The 23,536-nt window shown below is 35.7% G+C and overlaps 1 protein-coding gene across 2 annotated transcripts; it reads right to left on the minus strand.

Moving 5' to 3' along the window:
- Positions 1 to 3,902: 3,902 nt before the first annotated feature.
- On the minus strand, positions 3,903 to 8,326 carry LOC104223298 (transcription factor bHLH111). Of its 2 annotated transcripts, none has more exons than XM_009774712.2 (7): positions 7,894 to 8,326; positions 6,399 to 6,906; positions 5,723 to 5,881; positions 5,408 to 5,479; positions 4,633 to 4,698; positions 4,400 to 4,438; positions 3,903 to 4,146 (listed from the first exon to the last, which is right to left on the minus strand). In XM_009774712.2, the coding sequence occupies exons 1-7, from the start codon at positions 8,229 to 8,231 to the stop codon at positions 3,994 to 3,996; spliced, it is 1,335 nt and encodes a 444-aa protein (XP_009773014.1). In that variant the 5' UTR covers positions 8,232 to 8,326; the 3' UTR covers positions 3,903 to 3,993. The 2 variants fall into 2 exon arrangements, with proteins under 2 accessions (XP_009773014.1, XP_009773015.1); XM_009774713.2 differs by having other exon boundaries at positions 6,399 to 6,900; positions 7,894 to 8,311.
- Between the last annotated feature and the right edge of the window lie 15,210 nt (positions 8,327 to 23,536).

A 23,536-nucleotide genomic window follows, 5' to 3' on the forward strand; every position in this document is an offset into this window, starting at 1 on the left:
ACGCTGCGTCGTAAGGACCTCGTCCCTCGCCGTATTCGTCAGTGGTCGTGGTCGTCCAAATTTGGACCTATACACCATCGATAATAGGAAAGGTTGTTACTTTTACTTACAAGTAATGATATAACAAATTATTATTGCGTGATGCAAAACGAAATTGCATTAAATGAAGTTACATATGAACATGCACTCATGACTTTTTGGTTTAGGAGGATGGTCTGATAATTCATGGAAGTTTAATTCTCCTATTAATCTTGCTTCTTGTGACTGCCAAACGCTTGAAACGAAGTAAGCTATGTATTGCAAGTAGGGGTGAAAAATGGACAGATCGTGTTGAAAACGAATAATTTAAAAAATGGGTAAAATATTTGACCTGACCCATATTTAATACGGATAAAAAGCGATTATCCGGCGGATAATATGGATATTCATATTATCCATGGCTTCTTGAATATGATCACTTTTTGGGAGAATTACTAACCTCCCAAACTTGAGGAACCCCCAATTTGAGTCTTTACAAATGAAAAAGTTAACCCATTAGTTATCCATTGATTATCCATTTTCTAAGTGGATAATATGGTTCTTATCCATATTCGATCCGTTTTTAAAAAGTTCATTATTCAACCTAATTTTTAATGGATAATATGAATGAATAACTATTTTCTTTTAACCATTTTGTCACCTCTAATTGTAAGTGTCGCAATATTATATTGATACCATTTCCGAATCTCTAGCATAATACTCTAGCATATATTGTGCTGGAGTTTTAAGTTAGAAAAACTTAAATTTCAACCTGATATGCTGGAGTTTAAACTGGAGAAGCTTGAACTCCTGAATGCTATGCTGAAGTGCAAGTTGTAGAAGGTTGAACTCATATATATTATCATGGAGTTTGAAAAAGAAAACGTTAAAGAAGTGGGTCTCTACCGCTGTTTTAAATTAAAGGTATTTTTATGTAAATATTATTTTCTCATAAAGAAGTGGCTCAATTTTAATTAATTTTTAATTACCGAATTGAAAAATGCCTTTTTAAAATTTCTCACTTTTTCTTCCATTAGAAATTCGTTAATAATCATTTTTAATTTCTACAATTAGAGTTTAGCCGGTATTTAAAAAGCTATTTGTATCTAGGCACTCTTTTGACATAGAAAAATATTTGGACATTAATACTTTTAGCTAAAACACAAAAAAACTTAATGAACGATTACTGGACTTTAAACATTTATAAGTTCAAACTCCAAAAATTGTTCAAATTCTCCTATGTGAAACCTCAATATCGTATTTGTTTCTGGGCTTTAAAATAGGCAAATACAAAATTAGCCGATCGGCCGAACTAGTTATATTGGCTTGCTAAAGAGTGTACAAAAAATGTATATTATCGGCTATTATTTTGGGAACAGATATAAATACCTTTCTCTTAAAAAAATTCGTGCAGATAAAACTCCAGCATACATTAAAAGTAAAACTTCATTACATTATGTTGGAGTCCAAACCCAATTCTCAGATTTGTTGGAATTCATTCTTTCATTTAGTTACCAATCATTTAACTTCTCTCTATTGTTGCACATCGATTCTGATGAACTAATAATGCATCGTTCCTTGACTTTGAACTTCACATTACAAGCTTCATGAAGAACAAATCATAGGGTTTGAATTGTTAAATGTTTAAAATCCAGGAACGTAAATTCTCGTAGTTGTTCCTGCAAATTTTTTTCTTGTAAATTCTCGTACTCCAATAGGCGGCCTAAAAAGTGACTGCGCAGGCTAAATTTTTTTCTTTTCCGTGCAGGGGTCAAACCTGCTTAATGACACTAGTTCTACCCCAGTTGGTTGACTAGAAAGGTGGATCCGAGTAATAATTAATGAATTCGATATTTAAAGTTCATAAAATTATGAGGTTAAAGTTCAAATTTGTTAAAGTTGTGGTGAATTATCGTATATGTATTTATGGTTCATGTAAAAAATATTAGATTCGGTTGAACTCAATAAATTTAACTATATTCATCCCTTGTTGACGGTTATACCGAGCTCGACTTTGTTCTATAGCAAAAGAATTTCATGTAAATCACAAATTAGAAATTTATTTCTTCTTGCAAAAACGAATTATTTTAAATCATCATGACTTGAATTACGGATAATAAGAGTTCTTATGACACGGAGGAATTCTTTGTTCTCACAGCCTAATAACTCTCTTAGGATATGGTCGTTATTACCCAAACCTAGCCACTAATTTGGATAATGGATTAATTAGCACCTCTAGTGTACGGACCAGCCCAACACTGGCCATTCTACTTCCTCCTCTCCTCGTTGCTCTATTAGTAAAACAAAAGAGATTAGTGTAGTATTATTTTTTGTATTAAATTATAAGTGGTTATATAAAAGATAATTTCCTCCTTTGTTGGTTGTAGACATTTTCTGCGACGACTTAAAATTGTTGCAGGTCATGGTCTCATTTTGACGGTTACCTTTGCATTCTACGTACGTATGCCAGTCAATTACTTCCGTCCAAGAAAGACCGAGTGTCATGCAGGGGCGGCTCAATAAATATGGTGGCCTAAAACAAAATTTCAGTGAGAGGCCTTATTTTTTATATATAAAAGAAAAAAGTTCATATGTATTTTCATTTAAATTCTATATTTCTAGCTTTTCTTATGCAAAGTTATTAATAATTTTATCTAATCCATTTAATTTCTCTTGAGATATACCTTCTAATTAAGATTTTTATTATTTGCTAAAATTTTATAAACGGCACGTTGTGGGATTGTATTAAAGTTTCAACCTTTTTTTGAATTACGAATAATAGTCGAATTCTTTCTCAATTTATGGTCTATAAAATAATTCCCAATATATAAAAAATTCTCAATTTATGATCAATAATCTAATCTTACTTTTTTACAATGAAAATCTGTAATTTCTCATTTAAAACACTAAATATTTTTCTAAAATAAATTAATATATGATGTATTAGGAAAATTTGGGGCCCCAAAAATAATGAGGCCCAAAGCAGCTGCTTTAGCAGCTTTACCCTTGGGCCGGCCCTGGTGCCATGTAGTTCTTTGCTCATGTCTTTGACCACTTTAATTAGATTCTGCTATTTAATTCTTTGTTACATGTTCCTGAGCGTCTTATTTCATTTTCATCTCTATTAGATACAGGTAGTGTATTTAATTTTATTATAATCAATAACTGTTGGTTGCTTGATTTATTTTTCAAGTAGCTAATTTTACTTGTTATGAAGTTGCATGTAATCATCTTTTGGAAAATTTATAGCGTTATTTAAAAAAAAAAAAAAAAGAAGTCAGCGGATAGAAAATGTATTCTTTAATCATATAGTATAATTTAATTTAGTAAGAATGGCTTATTTTTCACGTAACATTTCCCGAAACTAGCTAGCCTTCTATGACCCCCCCTCCCTGTTATATATTAGCGTATTCCTTAGGGTGATAATTGAGTTTCATAAAGAAGGAATTAATTGGATTTCATTTGTGCTATTTAGTGTTGTTAGGCTATATATTCTGGCCACGAATAGTTTCTTAAACTAGGACATCTGATGTGCAGTGACAGACTCAACTTTTCAGTCAAAATATAAATAAATAAATAAACATAAAAAAAAAGGACATGGGGATTCAATATTTAGTATATATACATAACATTTTTTTATCCGTCTATTTATCTATATAGTATAAATTTTCTACGAAAGAGTGTCAATTAACTCCACCCGACAAAGAATGGATTTGCCACTGTTGGTGCGGGTAAGTTTTTACTCGAGAGTCATTGAAGCAACCTTCCCAAATCAAATTCCGAACAATAATTTTCAATTTTTCTTTGTAAAGCTTCTTAGTTAAAAGAAATATAAGTGAAAAAAAAAGGAAAGCAAAAAAAAAGGTATACATACCAACAAAATATTGGACATAACTAAAATACATTCTGGAAGAGGAGTATCAATTACACTTGCTGATACAATTTATTAGTATATAGGAAAAAGGAAAAAACTATTTATCTATACAAGCATCCTCTATATGATGGGATCAAATAGTCAGATCCATTGTTACTCTCACGATAAATTTGAGGGGTACATGAAATTGGGACTAAACAAAGACCTCTACTCCTCAGATCAACATCTTTTCTGTCAAATCCTCCCCAGCGTTCCTGAATTATCAATAAACTTCGCTATTATATAACACTGATATTATTTTTAGAATTTTAGTGTTATAGTTAATGACCAATATTTAGTAGTAGTACATAACATCTTCAGAGATCAGTTTCTCTTCTTCTTTTTTTAAATGTGTTAAATAGAATATTTTCTAATGTAAAATTAACCAAAATAATAAAGTAATTTACAAGATTTTTACTATCCTAAGAATTAGACGTAAAAGTTGTTGGGTATACTGAATTAGCTCACCTTGCAGGTATTGCTCTTCAGGTAGGCATGGCTCAGTATCTGCAGGAGAAAATGAGAAAGTTATTTTATTTATGGAAGGGGAGGAGGTAGAAGTCCAGAAATTTTCGGCCGAACATAATAACTTTTGCTCAAAGTTACGTTATTATAAATAAAAAGTGTAAGATGTAGGCTTATTGTGGGATTATTTGATAAAACTAAAGTTTATTTCAATTACTAGCACTTTCAAATCGTACCTGTATCTGCTCTTGTAAAAATCTAACATAGTTGATTGTTTCCCACAGAACGGATGCTGTATCAGTCTAGACAAGAGAATTAATGTTCGATTAGAGATAATAACAGAGTTGAAATAATGACAGTAATAACACTGTTGGTTATAATATAAAAAATAACAATGAGCACACTAAGAAAAAGTGAAAAACAATGAAAAATGGGGTGGAATAAGATGACTTGCTTACATATAATAATAGAGATTAATCCAACTTGGGCATTCATTAGCACGATTGGCTCTAAGTGTTTTCCTCGTGCAGAATATTAATATCCTCTCTTTTGTTTTAGAAAAAGAATTTATGTGTGAGAAAAAACTACTACTCGGTTTCATTTTATGTAACTGTGTTTGACTGGTATACAAATATTTTTTTAAACTTGTAATCTTAACTATAAAAGATTGTCATAAGAGTAAAATTTAAAATTTAATTTAAATTATGTTCAAATTCAAAAAGGAATTAATTATTCTTATTGAATAAATTAAAAAGGAAATTAAGGTCATAGAAGTATTTACTGAACTAAATCATGAGGAAATGGTCACCACGTACAATCACATTTACCACTAGTATTCAGTTAATGACATATCAAGCATTATTCTATACTTTGATCATATTTCTTTTTCACAATTGCATTTTTTGAATTTTTCGAAATATATAGAGCGACTCATAAACCTTTTTAAGAACTACACTGGTATTTAATTTTTCAAGTGTAAATATCAATTAAAAAGACAGTACGTAGGCTAACCTTTCCAAATGGTGACACAATTTGTTGGAGAGCTGTGATTTTTTCTGCAAGCTTCACTTTCGGAACCTGTATCTGTAGATTGATCCACATAAAATTTGTATACCATTTCGGGAAAAAAATATATTATTACAAAATAATATCTATAAATTTCCAATGGGAAAGTACTGTAAATCCAAATGTATTTATTTTATTATAAAACATTGGAAAAAATTGCTTAAGCAAAAAGTAGGCAATCGAAGTAAATATTGTCCGACACACAATAATTTCTGACACATAAAGTATGTAATATTCCTGTTATATTTCACACTAAAATACCTTGGGAGAGGAAACTGCCGAAGTTTCATTCTTTTGCCTTTTAGAGTTTATGTCTGAATTATCTTCTGATCTCCTCTTTTTCCCTTCACTTGGAATTTCTTGTGTTCTTCCGTTTCTTGTCAACGTGCTGCATGTTGATTTTGTACCCCGAGACTTGGTCTAAAAGAAAAAAAAGAAAGAAGAGAGAACACAAACAAATAGTATTAGTTTGAGTAACTTTAAAGGGTAGAAATTTAAGTCTTTCTGTTACTTTTGTCTTGTAAACAATGGTTAATGCTTTAGAGAGTCCAATTTATCAACATCGTGTGTTATACCTTGAAAATTCCTAGTAGATCATATTACATAAAAAATATTTAACCCTGTAGTAGGTATCGGCTTTGATACCGAACTACTAATTCGGATTCGTGTCCCAAAAACTATTAAAGGAAATATGTTTCACGCTAGGATTTTTTCATTTTTAGGGCTAGAACCACGAGCAATCTTAATTACTATAATAACTAGTAATTAGTACGATATTCTTCTGATTTTAACTTAAATATTTTATTTTTTAAAATTTCCAAATTACACTTTTTCCATGATTTTTCAAAATCGTTTCCGCCACAAACTTGTAGTAACATTCTTCTGATCCAAATAACGTGTATTTTTCAAGTAGTAATTTGGGAGAGAGAGAACTTACAAGAGAAGGTTGGAGGCCTTGCTTTTTATGTTGTGCTAAATTCAACGTTTTCAGACTTGGCTTAAAGTCGTTGAAAGTATCCATCAATGGCTTGCTTAAATAGCTACCAAAAGATATGCTATTAAAATCAGGAAAGTTTCTTGAATTAATATCATTAGGACATGAGTTATCCACTTGTGGCAGTATTCCACAGTGATGTCTAGGCAATTTCACTTCTTGATGACCATTTTCTCCTTGTCTCCAGTATTGGTGTGAACTAGGTTCCATAGCATTAATATTATCTGTATAATTAATATGGATTTGCCTCCCAAGAAGAAGATTACTGTAGGGATGAAAGTAGTCATCATCATCATCATTAGCCAGCTGATTATGGTCAAAACAAGATTTAGAGGAGATTAAGGTTGATGCTCCATCTAATAAGCTCATCTCTGAAATTGCATCTTGGTTGTTATTCTCCAGCAGATTTTTAGTATTAATCCCCCCAGCCGTTTCACTAGTAGAGCTGCTTCTGCAGATTTGGTTCATAAATTCAAGTAAGGAGATAATAATATAAAACAAAAAATATTAGAACAAACTTCTTCTAAAGTTCGTGTGACCTTTTTCTTTCGCCACTAAAATAATTATAAGTGCTTCAAGGATGAAAGGTGGTCTCAGTTCTCATAGAAAATTGTTTAAATGTGTGACAATTTCATATAAATAATCATTCTTCGACGTGTATCTTCATGTGCGGGCTTTATGCTTTTTCATAGGCAAAGCGCGCAAGAATTCTATTTAGCAATGGGTGCAATATTAAAATGCAAACTCAGACTACTTGTTCCGACATCATGTTAAAGTATGTGACCATCTCATCTAACAGCTTAAAGTATGTGATCATCTCATCTAATAGCTTAAGTTGTTAGAGAAAAATACACCTTTATTTACCTAATTATGTCTTTAATATAAGTACATAATGTAAGAAAAGGGATAAATTGGGTTTCTATATAACTGGTATACTAAGAATTATACTAGGTTCAGGTATAGTTAGTGAAAACTTCCTATTTAATGTATTTTTATATCGTTAGTGCTCCTGGTTCAACCATGCTGTCACATATCTAATACACAAAATCAGGTTTTTTGATAAGTGATCGAATACAAATCTTCTGGCACTACTACTAATTAAGAGAATCCTACACTCTTCCCCTACCCCGACAAGATAATAAGAAAACAAAAAAGTTTCTTTACACTAACAATGGTTTGCAAAAAATTGAACTAAGACATGTTCTTAAGAGGCTAGCAGGCTTGCATGCAAGTTAAAATAGAGTAATTTTGATTATCTTCATTTTGGTTGCTAACTTTATATACTTAATTAGGTTCAGTTTTAGGGTTATGTCTACTTGTGTAGTAGCTAAAAATTTAATAACGTAGTCATATAAAAAAAATATTATCCAAACATCTTGAGCCCTATACGTCTGGTTAGATAAGGAACAAAAAAAAAAAAAAAAGAATTCAAACTCACAGGAGAAGTTGGCTCCAAATCAGGTGATTGTGATCAGACGACGCAACGGTTTCTCCAGAAATTAAAGAAGTGTTGTTATCATCAACACCAAGTAGAAACTGATATTGTTGAAGATTATTGGTGGCACTATTTTGAACATCTTCCTCACAAGAGGAAGAATCTGATGACTGCTGATTATGGTTTGCATGTTGTTGTTGTTGCAATAAATAGTTAGAGCTTCTAGTAGTATTGCATGAAGATATTGGATGATGGATATTATTGTCTTGTGGCCACCAGAAATTGGGGTGGTTGTTATTGGTGGCTAAATCGGAGTTTTCAAGAGTGCATTCTGTAGACATGGCTCTCTCTCTCTATATGCTTTGCCTTAATTTCTTTCTAAACAAAGTACAATGGCGGACAATGCTTTAAAACTTTTCTTTCTATGTCCAATGGTGGGGTGATTGGAATTTAAAGAGTGCTTTTGGTGTTTTTGGGGTGACGTATTTTGGTAGGTCTGTAACAATTTTGGGGTGGACAATATTAAATGCTCTTGAGCTTTTCCCACTAGAGTTTGTGCGCAATTATTATAATATGGGGGGAGGGGTTTTTATGGGGTACAAGGGACAAGCGCAGAGAGCTTTTTATTTTTATTTTTATAACGTTACAAATGGCAAATATAAAATTTTGAACTTATATTGTGTCAGAGTGGAAGTAGTATAACTCTTTGCATTTGTCTGATTCTTTTCTATTTGTTAGAGATATATTACTGTTGACTCTAGAGGCGTTTTGATGATTAGCAAATCAAATCTGAATTTGCGTGATTGTATATTTCTTTAGTTCAATTGTACTTAATATTTATTTAATTATAATAGGGCTTATATGTGGGTTGAGTGTGAAAGAACCAGGTACTTGAACGAGTAACCCAGTACTAGCTAGTAGGAAAAGGTTTTGCCGTCCTAGCTAGGAAAAAGGTTTTGGTACTGGTAAGTTTGTTGGGACGACTGGACACGCCACTGGCTAGGCATACAAGGGAAAGATCTTTTGTGCATTAACTGGGATTAATGTAATTGATAATTACATTACACGCAAGAATAATAGTTTGAGTTGTAAAACAATTCTAATCAAGGAACTTACTGAAACGGCTCTTTTTCTTTTAGGAAAAAACTCAATAGATACCTAGTTTAGCACGTTTTCTCCACCTTTATGGACCCGCCGGACGGCGCCATTCCAGTGCGTCTGGATGGGCAAAATACTCCCCCTCAATTGCGAACCAACCCCTTAAGGGAATCGAAGAAAAACACATATGCCACTTAAATTGCTACGAGTTCTAGTACTACTCCACCTATTCATTTACACGGCCGTGAATCTGTGAAAGCCATTCACACAACATACAATGGAATGCCAGCGGTTCTATTCAAAGCGTCGGACTATTACGGTATCATGGCAGCAGAGTGCACGCTCACAATTGTTGGCAAATTCTTAAGACCAAGACCTCAAATCGATCGCTTAAGGTCGAAGTTAGGGGTAGCAAGTGGGCCGGTCCCGTTCCTTAAATAAACGGGCTTAGTGGTCCCGGGCTAAACGTTCTTTTTGTAGGAACCGGCCCGAGACCGGACCCACGAACTCATGGTCCCAGGCTAAACGGGCCATACCGGCGAGCTAAGTGGGCCCAACAGCTAAATAGTGTTTTTTTATAAATAAAAAAAATAAAAATTAGAGACAAAAAGATGTTAAAAAATATCTAAGACAATGCCTTGTGTTAGTTTGATAGTTAAATAGTAGTAAATAACCCTAATCTCATATGTATTAGGAGTAGGACATGTATTATATATATATAGGGCTCATTATATTATTGTCAATATTAATCAATAATATAATTCTCTCGTGCATTCTCACATGGTATTAGAGCAATCGTGAGAGATTTATCGATGTGCATAAATTCCAGCGACTCTGAAAAGAAAAAATTAGTTAACCAGAGATCTTTTTCCGGCAAACACAGGTCTGCTGCAAGAAAAAGTCACTTTTTGTCAGTGTTATGCAAAAACCCACACCACCACGAAGTATATCAGCCTCCGGCGACCAACCCATAAAAAATTCTCCGTCAAAATACCCCCCACGCGCTGCCAGAAGAAATTTTCCGATGAAGCTCTGATGCTCACGCGCCAGTGCGTGAGAGTGTTTTCGGCCAGTTTTTGGAGAAACTTCTTCAGGAGAGTGTATTCTCCTCGCAAATCCGAGCCTACCCATCCAATTTAAATCAAATTCCGACCACTTTTATATTTTTTTCGGCGTGAATAGTGATTTTTCCGGCGTGAACAGTAATTTTCAGAAGAAAAAAAACTGCTTTTTCTGGTGCAATATTATAATGGCATTCATATCTGAAGCCTTTAACTCACAATCCATTGGATCCAATGCATTAAATCCAATCCAAATGGCTTCTTTACCGGATTATGTTGAGCTCCTTCACTACAAAGCATGTAAACAGACATCTTCAGGGAAGCTTCTGTTGTTCAAACAAATAGTAGCTTGACTTGTATCTCCCAACCTTCAACCTCTGAGTCTAAGGTCATTGATTCGTGTGCATCTGATAATATTTCTAGTAATAAATCTCTTTTTACTAGTATTCCATATTCTCAATCTCTTCCAACAGTCACAATGGCCAATGGGTCTCAAGCCATGGCAACTACAATAGGTCAAGCAAGTCCACTTCCTTCCTTACCTTTAGAATCAGTTCTTTATGTTCTTGGTAGTCCTTTTAATCTCATAGCCGTTAGTCACTTAGCTAAATTACTTAAATCTACTATTTTATTTCTTGATGACCTTATTTTTATACAGGAACGCAGTACAGGGTGGATTGGTATCGGACGTGAATCAGATGGACTTTATTACCTTATCCTTGCAAAATCACATGGACTCACATCTTGTCTTCCTCCAATAACTTGTCCCGTTACTGATTTACCATATTTATTACATAAACAGTTAGGACATCCTACTTTGTCAAAACTTCAGAAAATGGTACCTGGGCTTATCTCACTTGTCAACTCTAGAGTGTGAGTCATGTCAGCTAGGTAAGCATACCCGCTCCTATTTTCCGTGGCGTCTTGATAATCGAGTCGAGTCACCTTTTACTTTAGTCCATTCAGATGTTTGGGGTCCTAGTCGGGTCAATTCTACCTTGGGATTCCGCGTTAGTTTCATTGATGATTATTCCAGATGCACTTGGATATTTTTAATGAAAAATCGATCTAAGTTGTTTTCTATTTTTCAGACCTTCCCCGCTGAAATTCAAAATCAATTTGGGGTTTCTATCCACACATTTCGTAGTGATAATGCCCTAGAGTATTTGTCTTCCCCATTTCAGCAGTTTATGAACTCCCATGGGATTATTCATCAAACATCTTGTCCGTACACATCCTAACAAAATGGGTAGCTGAAAGAAAGAATAGACATCTTATTGAAACTGCTCGTACCCTACTCATACAATCTCATGTTCCGCTGCATTTTTGAGGGGATTCAGTTCTTACATCTTATTATCTTATTAATCGTATACCATCTTCAACTATCCAAAATCAAGTTCCACTCTCTGTCCTGTTTCTCCACTTACCTTTGTTCTCTCTTCTACCCCGTGTCTTTTGGAGTACGTGCTTTGTTCATGAACTTACTCCAGGAAAAGATAAGTTAGCTCTCTGTGCTCTTAAGTGCATATTTCTGGGTTACTCAAGAACGCAAAAGGGATATCAATGTTATTCTCCTAACCTTCAATGATTTCTTATGTCTGCTGATGTTACCTTCTTTGAAACCCAATCACACTTCACAGGTCCAGTTAATCACTTAGATATTTCTGAGGTGCTACCAATTCCTTCTTTTGGAGATTCAATCCCTATCTCATATTCATCTTCCTCCATAGCTCCACCACCTACAGATCCAGTTGCAGTTTTACCACCTATAGCTCTAGTGCCACCACCGAGTCCAGTTCCACCAACTATAGCTCCAGTGCCACCACCTAGTCCAGTTCAACCTTCTACAGCTCTACCACTCCTGACTTATCATCATCGTCTGTGCCCACCATAAGACCCAGCTAATTCACGTCCTGCACCTGACCCTGCTAATACTGCAAACTTGTCTCCTCTTAATCAACCGATTGCACTACAAAAAGGTATACGGTCCACACTTAATCTTAATCCTCATTATGTCGATTTAAGTTACCATCGTCTGTCATCATCCCATTGTGCATTTGTGTCATCTTTGTCCTCTGTTTCCATCCCTAAGTCTACAGGTGAAACACTGTCTCATCTCGGATGGCGACAGGCTATAATTGACGAGATGTCTACTTTACATATAAGTGGTACTTGGGAGCTTGTTCCTCTTCCTTCGGGTAAATCGACTGTTGGTTGTCGTTGGGTGTATGCAGTCAAATTTGGTCCAGATGTCCAGGTTGATCGAATTAAGGCTCGTCTTGTTGCCAAAGAATATACTCAGATATTTGGACTCGATTACAGGGATACTTTCTCTTCCGTGGATAAAATTGCATTAGTCCTCCTTTTTCTATCCATGGCTGATGTTCGCCATTGGCCTCTCTATCAGTTGGACATTAAAATGCTTTTCTTTACAGTGACCTTGAGGATGAGTTTTATATTGAGCAACCCCCTGGTTTTGTTGCTCATAGGGAGTCTAGTGGCCTTGTATGTCGGTTGCGCCAGTCCCTCTATGGTCTAAAGCAGTCTCCTTGAGCCTGATTTGGTATATTCAGCATAATTATTCAGGAGTTTGGCATGATTCGTAGTGAAGCTGATCACTCTGTATTTTATCGACATTCTGGTTCAAATATCTGCATTTATCTGGTCGTTTATGTTGATGATATTGTTATTATCGGCAATGATCGGGATGGTATTAGTAAGTTGAAGCAACATCTCTTTCAGCACTTTCAGACTAAGGATCTGGGCAGATTAAAATATTTTCTGGGTATTGAGGTCGCTCAGACTAGCTCAAGTATTGTGATCTCACAATGGAAGTATGCCTTAGACATTCTTGAGCAGACAGGAATGACAGGTTGTAGACCTGTTGACACTCTGATGGATCCGAATTCTAAACTTCTGCTAGGATAGGGGGAGCCTCTTAGCGATCCTGCAAGATATAGGCGGTTGGTTGGTAAATTAAATTACCTCATAGTGACTAGGCCTGACATTTCCTTTCTTGTGAGTGTTGTGAGTCAGTTTATGGATTCTCCCTGTGATAGTCATTGGGATGCAGTTGTCTGCATTCTTCGGTATATAAAATCAGCTCCGGGCAAAGGTTTATTGTTTGAGGATCGAGGCCATGAGCAGATCATTAGATACTCAGATGCCGATTGAGCAGGATCACCTTCTGATAGACATTCTATATCAGGATATTGTGTCTTAGTAGGAGGAAATTTAGTGTCTTGGAAGAGCAAGAAACAGAATGTGGTTGCTCGGTCTAGTGCAGAAGCAGAATATCGAGCAATGGTTGTGGCGACATGTGAGCTAATTTGGATCAAATAGTTGCTCAAGGAGTTGAAATTTGGTGAGATTAGTTAGATGAGACTTGTGTGTGATAATCAAGCTGCCCTTTATATTGCGTCAAATACAATGTTCCATGAGAGAACTAAACATATCGAGATTGACTATGACTTTGTTAGAGAAAAGATACTCTTGGGAGATATTGCTACAAAATTTGTGAAGTCAAATGATCAGCTTGTTGATATTTTTACCAAGTCCCTCACTAGTCATCATATTATTTATATATGTAACAAGCTCGGTACATATGATTTATATGCACCAGCTTGTGGGGGAGTGTTAGTTCTATAGTTAAATAGTAGTAAATAACCCTAATCTCATATGTATTAGGAGTAGGACATGTATCATATATATAGGGATCATTGTATCATTGTCAATATTAATCAATAATATAATTCTTCCGTGCATTCTCACACCTTGTAAATTTATTATAGAATTTTTACCTAATTTTTAAATTCAAATTTAAAGACAAAAATATTGTAAAAAAGATATTCAAAGCAATGCCTTGTAATTTATTATAGCATTAAAAAAAATATGGCAATATCTTTCTTAGTCTTCCTCTCCCATATGGAATGAGCACAACAAGATGCTAATACCACCATTGAGAAGAAAAAGAAACTATTCAAGATGTGTCAAAATACATTCTAGATAATACATACTAATTTTTGTTCATACAAGTTACATTCTATCTCTTACAAAATTCATAAATCCTTCAAGGTTCGGAGAACTTTCCGTTGGTGGTGATGGAAAAGTAGCTTGGTCATCGCTGCTTCCATTATCGGGCGAAGCAGCATCCTCATCAAGTTCAGGTAGCTTTTCATCGTAAGCTTCGTCTTCCTCTGGTTATGATTCAGCAAGTCTAAAATATCTTCTTTCCTAATGGATCCAATCTCTGAAAAGTACTGATTTTTCCAAGCTCACCCTCATAGACGCTCTATAGTTACCTATTTGAAGTCTTGCTTGACTGAAAGCGCTTTGTGATGCCACTATTGAAGCTTGAATAGTTAAAATATCTCGGGCCATCCTTGAAAGAAACGAAAAGTATTTTTCTTTGTCCTTCCACCATTGCAAAATATTAAAGGAGCCGTCGGGATTCACTTCCTCAAGTTGCTGCGACAAATAAACTTCAAGCTTATTTAGTTGTGAAAAATCATTACTATTAGAACCAAAAGTACCCCTAAACCCCGCCCAAGCACTAAGTCCTCTTACTCTCGCAGTTCATTTAGAAGATTGAGAATCAGAAGAAGAAGGAGATGGAACATTTGGTTTAGCATGATTTAATGCAACTTGATAACCATTATAAATAGTTTGAGCATTTATTCTAATTGAGGCTATTGCTTCTGGAAGTTTAGGCAACTCATCATCTTCAAGTGCTAAACCACTATAACAGTTTCATACCAAAATTGAGGACCTCCTAATTTCATACAAGGATTTTACAAAGCAGCAACACCATAAATAGGGGGAATAGGGAAAAAATATTTTTTAAACTTTTTTCTCATAGAATCAATAGCAAGTAGATACATTTTCCCACCCTGAAAAAACAAGCAAACAAATTTGCAAGTTCTGCAATATAAACTAAACAGTTAGAAATAGTAGGATAATATTACCTAGACAATTCATTTGTAGCAATATGAAACTTTTCTAAAAAATCAACAAGCATTTTAACATTAGCAGAATCCCCATTCATAAGTAATCGTTATCATCACTTACATGCGCATTGAATGTTGAGTTTATGGGATTTCTTTATTCATATGCAACAACCAAACTTTCATACATGTAATTCCATCTAGTTGGACAAGGTTTAGGAACCTTTATTTCTCTTATGCCACATTCATCACATCTTTTTACAATATTCTCTAAGTTTACTTTTATGGTTTGAATGAAAAAGCCAGTTAAGAGCCATTTTAACCTTTTCAATTTACATATTTAAAATTCTAATACCATCACCCACAATTAAATGGTAAATATGACAAATACATCTAACATGAAAAATGTTACTAAATGCAGGATTTATAGGCAGGATTAAAAAAAATTCTAATATAATGCACAAACGAAGGGTTAGAAGGAAGGTAAGCACATAACGGTTACCATTTTTGCCAATTCTTCCCAATCTTTTATTGGATCATAATATAAAATACAACCAATAACAATGTCAATTCTTGGTTAAAATTAATTTGAACCGGTACTAGGGTCAGCCTAACTAGGATTAGTGTGACGACCCGGCCAGTCGTCTCATGAGTTACCACTATGTTTCCCCCATTTCTACTTCTTTATGCCTTGTTTATCCGTTTTATGTAGTATCGGGTTGGTCGGATCGAATCCCGAATGATTTTGGTAAGGTTTGAGATACTTAGTCTCTTTTAAGGAAGCTTAAGTTGGAAAAGTCAACGGGATATTGACTTATGTGTTAGAGGGATCAGATGCGGGTTCCGATGGTTCGGTTAGCATCGGGAGGTGATTTATGACTTAGGAACGTGATCAGAATAAGTTTCGGAGATACGGAGTAGATTTAGGCTTGAATTGGCGAAGTTGATATTTTGGCGATTTCTGGTTGGTAGGCAAGATTTTGATATAGGGGTGGGAATGGGATTCCGAGAGTCGCAGTAGTTCCGTGGTGTCATTTGGGATATGTGTGCAAAATTTTAGGCCATTCGGACGTGGTTTGGTTGAGTTTTTGATCAAAAGCGGAATTTGGAAGATTTTTGAAAGTTAGGCTTGAATCCGATGTGTTTTGGTTGCTTTGATGTTGTTTGAGGTGTTTTGAAGATTGAAACGAGTTTAGATAAGATATTGGGATATGTTGGTGCTTTTGGTTCCCGGGGGCCTCGGGGTGATTTCGGATGGTTGACGGGGAGTTGAGATATTATTGAAGCTGCAAAAATTTTCTGCTTCTGGTATTTCTGCACCTGCGGATTGGGGATCGCAGGTGCGATCTCACAGATGTGGAAAGGAAGCCGCAGAAGTGGATTATTGAGGAGTTTCCAGGGATCGCAGATGCGATAGTGGGACCGCACCTGCGGCTGTGGAAAGGAAGCCGCAGAAGTGGATTATTGAGGAGTTTCCAGGGACCACAGATGCGATAGTGGGACCACACCTGCGGAGTCGCAGGTGCGGAATGTTGAGCGCAAGTGCGATTTTGGTCCATTAAGTGATTTCTGCAGAAGCGGAAGAATAACCGCATATGCGGTACCACAAAAGCAGCTGTGGGATCGCAGATGCGAAAATCCCTGGCCAGAAGGTATATATTGCTTTCTTCGCGAATTTTTGTAAAATACCCCATTTTTTTGAAGACGGGAAAGAGGCTAAGGCATAGGATTTCGAGAGGAATCAAAGGATATCAGTTGGGTAAGTTCCCTAAGCTTAATTACTTGGGTTTAAGATCATTTTTCCATTGTTTAATCATGGTTTTAGTGGAGATTAAGAAAGAAAAATTGAGGATTAGAGCTTGAGATTAAGAGACCTTAAATGTGGATTTGAGGGGTCATTTGGACTTCGATTTAAGTGTTCTTGATATGTATAGACTCATGGGAGGATAAGGATTCCATTGATGTGATTTTTATCAAGTTTCGAGATGTGGGCCCGGGGGTCAGATTTTGGTAATTTCGGGAATTTTGGTATTATTTGATTATTTTCGCTTGGGCTTCGTTCCCTTAGCATATTTTGACGCTGTGATTCTAATTTTGGATAGATTTGACGTGAGTGGAGGCCGATTCGAGGGGCAAAGGCATCATGGAGTAGTATTTCCACCGGTTTGAGGTAAGTAACCATTGTAAATCTGGAACTGAGGGTACAAACCCCAGTATTTGACTTGTTTTGATAAATGCAGTGACGCACATGCTAGGTGACGAGCTTGTGGGCGTGCACCAGTAGGGACTATGACTTGGTCCGTCCCGTAGCGACTATTAAGCCGCGTAATTGATTTGGAACCTTATGATATTCCGTACTTTAGCTGTTTATACTATATTATGGGTTGTATGCCATGTTTGGGGCCTCGTGTCGACCTGTTGAGACCCTTAGGGTCATTTTTAATGTTTTTTTTCTCACTTTACGTGTTGAAAGCATATCCTCAATCATGTTTTACCCGTTTTAAATGTTTAAAACTGGTTTTATCACTCCATTTCTAATTGTGAGGACTGTTTGGGCTGAGTTCCCTGGTTTCTATTGTTGTGCACGAGAGGCTGTGAGTTTAATGACTAAGAGAGGTTGAGATCATAATAGTGAGGATATTATATGTATATATTATGGACCGGGATGCACGCCGCAACAATACTTATATGGATCGGGCTGCACGACACAACGATATATATATATTGGATCGGGCTACGCGCCACAGCGATATGACGCTTGTGCTGTAGGAGCCCCTCCGGAGTCTGTACACCCCTAGTGAGCGTAGTCGACTATACATATACGGATCGGACTGCACGCCGCAACGGTTACGATGATTCTATTACTATGAGATATTAATGAGCTTGAGTGTTGAGAGTAAGTACTGAGTGACGAGAGCTGAGTCAAGAGTAACTGAGAGGCTACCTGAGAGGCCATATTCTGAGTGATACCTTGCCTGAGGGGCCCAATTATGATATTTTTACTGATTTCACTCTCCTTTTAAAATAAGCCTCCATTGGAAAAATGCTAAGTATATGATTTCAAGTATTTAAACTGAAATTGATGATTTTATGACGGAACTAGTTTTAAACTGTGAAATGGATTAGTTATCCTATTGTTTATTCAATTATATGATTTTTAACTACTCGTCACTGCTTTCAGACCTTATTTACTTTAGTTACTTACTGAGTTGGCGTACTCACATTTCTCCCTGCACCTTGTGTGCAGATCCAGGTGCCCGAGCGGCAGAGTGAGAGTCTCCAGCATTGTCAGAGTTTGCCGGAGATTGCAAGGTAGCTGCATGACGTCCGCAGCCCTGCTTTCTTCCTCTTATCCTTGTTTTCCCGCATTTTAGACTTGTTATGTCTTAGACAGTTGGATTTGTATATTTAGAGGCTCTAGACTTCATGACACCAGATGTTTGGGCTGTGTTGTCTTATGTTTTATTGGTTTTTTGCATTATTTTAGCTGTTTTAAACACTTCTTATGAAAACTGGTATTTAAACCTATATTTGAAAAATGGCTTTATAAAAAGAAATTCGATGTGATTGATGGATTGAGTTGGCTTGCCTAGTAATGTGATAGGTGCCATCACTATCGGGTATTTGGGGTCGTGACAATTAGGTACACCTTTTCCCTCGGCCAAAGTTTTCAGACGAAGATATCTGACTTTATCTTTAGGGTATTGTTTTATGTGTCTAGTCAAAGTTCCCGTCCCCCCTCCCCCTCCTCCCCGCAATCCAAAATATTTAAAAGCTAACTCCATACCACAAGTTTTACCCTTAGCCTTATCTTGTGGAAATAGTTGAGTAAAAAATGGCCAAACATGAGATGTTTCCTGCCGTTTTGTAGGTTGTCTAGAAAAAGTAGGGGCAGTAACAGGAGTATCAGATGGGTCATCATTTGGATTAGCAGCATTGTCACTAGTTGGGTTAACAGCAAGAGCAGGACTAGTGGGTGTATCATCATCCGATTAAGTTTCATCAAGATCAATTTCCTCATCATCATTTTCATCAATAGTATTATAATTATTATAATAGAGAACATTCATTAATTCATGGTCTAAATGTTCACCGGGTGCAATATTATGACAAAATTGTGTAAGACGGATATGGGGTTTGATTCGGGGAGCTGGGGCAGGGAAGGAGGAACAACAATACCACTAGATTCGCCAGTCTTGGATTTTTTCTTATTCTTATTTTTACCAAAAATATTTCTTAAGGAAAACATCTTAATTAATAAAGTAATAGAAAATAAATAACACAAACAAAACTATAATATTAAGACTTAAGAGTTGGAACGAGTTTACCGAATTGACGAACAACTTATTAAAAATTGATTATCATTGAAGACTTGAAGACTTAAATTCACAAACTTCACAATTTTTCACAAATTGTAACAACCTCAACATTCTTTTATTATTTTTTGGAATAAAGTAAGTAATAGTAGCAAGTATAGAAGAAAATTAGAGAGAAATTGTGATAGATTGATATTGATTTTGTAAGAAAAATGAAAGAATGAGAGGGTATTTATAGTTGAAAATAGGGAAAAAGTATAATTATAAAAAGTTTGGGGTTAAAACGAAGTTGGGGGGGGAGGGGGAGGGGGGGTTTAATGGCTATTTTAACAACTCTTTCTTTAAATAGCCAAACAGCTAGTTTTTTTTGAAAAGAAATATAGTTAAGCCTGTTTGGCCTCGGTCCAAATGGTTCCTAGGAAAAAACCGACCCATGAGACCGGCCCAAGCCCACCTCTAGCGGTCCTGGCCCACTAAGCCCGCGGGTCCGGGTTGGTCCCGGGCCCGGACCGACCCACTTACCACCGCTAGTCGAAGTTTAAGGAACTGATCTCGATCAAAGGTTCAATCAAAATTGGAGTCTACAATAACTATAATGTCTTCCTAGACTTCAACAACAAGGAAGATTTTAATATTCTTGTATAGGCAGGTGTTTACCGTGAAAATAGTAATGACAATTAAATTTTATTTAGTAGTTCTAAAAATATGATTTTTAGGCAGTCGATGTTATGTGAAAGACTTAGAACCGAGATAAGAGCCTGAGAGTAAGGCAATAACCAAACCGAATGATCAATAATCGGGGCCTCGAGCTTGCCTATTCGAGTGTCTCGGGGTCAAGTCCGAAACTCGCCTGGAAGCTATCGAGGGTGGTCGATGCAGACTAAAAGTTATAAATAAATCAATGACGGATCTTTATGGCCAATAATAAGCAATAAATGATGAAAAATAAGTAGAACACAATAAATATAAGCAATAAATGAAGTAATGAGATCAAGAGAATATGTTAGAGAGCAGAGAGAATGTTCTTGTGTATTTAGTATTGAGCAACAGATGTTTACATAATGACAAGGATCCCCTTTATATAAGAGGGGGAATCCTAACATAGTACAAGTGTATTTACTACAAAGATATGGAGATGGGACAACTTATGCCATGATACGGGCTCAGACTAGCCTAACAGACTTTGTCGGCTCTAGCTTCACGCCTTGGGAACTCCCCGCTTTCTTTCCAAAACCGTCGATCTCATACTGCCCCGAGGTCGAGTGTCGATGGTGATGATGTCCAAATCCATTACTAAAAAGTAAATAGACACGGTCGCATGCAATATAATTTACCCAACTATGAGTCGGGGTCGAATCCCACAGAGAAAAATATGTAGGCGATTAGGAATGTAAGAGAATTATCACTTATCGCGCAATGCCAAACACTTAGATTTTGGTTTAGAAAATGTTTTATATCTAAATGAGGAAATGTAAACTAACCTAGAAAGCAAGTAAAATGATCTATGGCAACAAGGATGATTGCATCGGGAATTACACTCAAGTAACGATCCAATGTATTTTACGATTTTACAAATATGAGCGAGTTTATGTTAATTAGCCACGAATAATAATTCTTAATTATCTTCTCCCGAACACTAACAAGACTTCCTAATTGAATTATCCCTAAAACGATTAAGAAATTAAGCACACCCGAAATGGCTACAAGTAGTTCCATTCTATCCCTAGGTAGAATCTATAAAATGAGGGTTAAAACCTCAAGTTCTTGTTAATTAATCTTTCCCAACCCCAAATTATCTTTCCAAAATTAATTCGGAGTTAATGGGCGAGTCCTAGGGTTAGCTAATCCCTTTGGAAACATAAAAGAACAAGAATAATTAAAGTATCAATAACTCACTTCATAAAAGGATAAAAATCATTCAATACATAAACACAACAAGGTATTTAATCCACACTTTAACTATGAATATTCCCATAAACAAGATTCAAGTGTTGGAAATAAATACTACATACTTAAATATTCAATACAAAGCAAGGAAATGAAGAAATAAACATAAATGGGTAAGAAATCCTTAAACACAAGCTTGAAATCTTCAAAACCCAAGTGTGTGTGCAAACCCTAGCTTCAAGACTTGTTCTTCTCTAGTCTATGGAACTGAAAATAAGGCAAAGATATCTAAAATATCTGCTAGGTCGTGTATAAAAATGGTTTGGGGAATACAAACATGAAATTTCATTTTTGCCCAGAACTACCCAGAAAATACACTATGCGTTCGCAACAGTGCAACCGCGATTGGAGAGAATAAATTCTCCCAGTTATGCGATTGCATAAGGCCTTCTGCGTTCCCACAGGTCTGTTGACCAGCTGCTGACCAGGCTTCCTTCTTTGCGTTCGCACCTATTCACCCGCGTTCACAGTGCTTTACTATGGTTAACTTATGCGATCGCATACTACTACCTGCGATCGCATAGTGTAATCCCTGGCAGTGGTCCATTTTTCCACTTTAGCTCCTTTTTGACTTGTTTTTACTTGATTTCTTCACCATTACTTCTAAATCAAATATAACCTGTAAAATAGAAGTAAATGACATCAAATACACGATTTTGTCATTCAAACATAGCAAAAGTATAGGTTTAAAGACAAGATAAGTTGGTAAAATACCAACTTATCAAACCCCCAAACTTAAACTATTGCTTGTCCTCAAGCAATGAAAGCGACAAAATCTCATCCCAAGTAGTTAACTCAACAATGCATCCATATCATGCCAAGCCAAAAGGTCTACTATAAGCACAAAAATATGACTTCGATTGGTACCAACAATTACTCCAAGGCATATGAATTATCAAGCACTTTTCATGAACTTCATTATACCTCAAGTGCTCAAACACTAATGCAAATCAAAGTAGCAATCAAGTCATGACACAAAAGCTTCAAAATTTGCCTCTTTATCACAATCAACTTTCTTTGGTCATTCCTTCCTATTGAAAATGAGATTAAATTCACAACTCAAATCTCATGTGCCTTACATTTTAGAGAGGATCCCACACTCATAAATCTTAATTCAAAACACAAATGGGATATCAAATGGAAAGAATTAACTCTCTTTCAAAAAGATGTTCAAATACATATAAGTAGTACCATAGGCTTGCCCTTCAGTATTCATTCACTAAAGTAGACAACTTGGTTCAAAATCAATTAGGACTTAAAGGTTTGTAGTTTAGGCTTTTAGTTAAGGTAGGTCACAATTTTGGTTAGAGTGACTCAAAACCTCCCCAAGCACTACAAAGTTTCCAATTAAAATCCACTTCCTTCACAAACATTTTACATCCTTTCTTCACTTTCATTCCACGCCTAATCTTCCCATTATTCACAACTTCTTATTATCATTTTTATATATATATATATTTTTTTCTTCCTTCCTTTCTAAATCAAGGAAGGTTTCACTTTTTATCATTTTTTTCTACCTTCCACCTTTTGAACAACTTTCAAATCACAACTTTTCCAACCTTCACCCCCAATCTTAGGCTTTTAACCTATGTTTATACTTTCAATGTACTTAGGGAGGTAGGGTACCAAAAGCTAGATCAATAAAGAACAAAGGCATAATGTTTGTAACATGGTTGAAAAAGAACAAGGTTAAAGGCTCAAAACTGGTTGACAAGGGAAAATATTCAAGGGTAGGAAATTTAAGGTACAATGGCGATCCAAGGAAGGCCTAATATCGTTTTTCAAACAAAGTTAGTCTATGATTTCGCCTTGAAGCATATTCCGGGCAAGTTCTAGACTACAAGTAATGCAAAAGAACTCACAAATAATCTCACCCACATGGCACTTGAATACTCAAGTGGAATACAAATCCAAAATTCAATTGAAACCAATGAGTCAAAGAGGTTGCATATAGAATAGGAAGCTATTTAGTGAATCAAAGAGCCAAAATTTGAGTCTAAAAGTCATGACATCTTTACTTCAATTATTTTTTTTCTTTTTCAACAATCAAAAATTCATATGCCGAGGTTTAAATCGTGTTGGTACCAAGCAAGCCACAACTTGGTCAATGGATGCAAACTCCAACCCAAACCATTTATTCTTCCTAACATTAACATAACTATATCTAAACTACAAAACTAATTCCCTTAAGAAAGTTGTCTATCTATCCATTATCAGGAAAAGTCGACAGAAACTTTCTAACATTTACTCGGTTCAAGAAGAAAATTGGCATTCTTAGAAA

Source organism: Nicotiana sylvestris, chromosome 11 (genome assembly GCF_000393655.2).
Source record: "Nicotiana sylvestris chromosome 11, ASM39365v2, whole genome shotgun sequence".
NCBI classification, from domain to species: Eukaryota; Viridiplantae; Streptophyta; class Magnoliopsida; order Solanales; family Solanaceae; genus Nicotiana; species Nicotiana sylvestris.

Excerpts from the sequence above, each read along its gene's own strand:
- LOC104223298 (XM_009774712.2), bottom strand. The coding sequence starts at position 8,231 with ATGTCTACAGAATGCACTCTTGAAAACTCCGATTTAGCCACCAATAAC. Across the intron at positions 4,699-5,407 it reads TTGTGTCACCATTTGGAAAG|ACTGATACAGCATCCGTTCT; the intron begins GTTAGCCTACGT and ends TCTCTTGTCTAG. Across the intron at positions 4,439-4,632 it reads TTTTACAAGAGCAGATACAG|ATACTGAGCCATGCCTACCT; the intron begins GTACGATTTGAA and ends TTTCTCCTGCAG.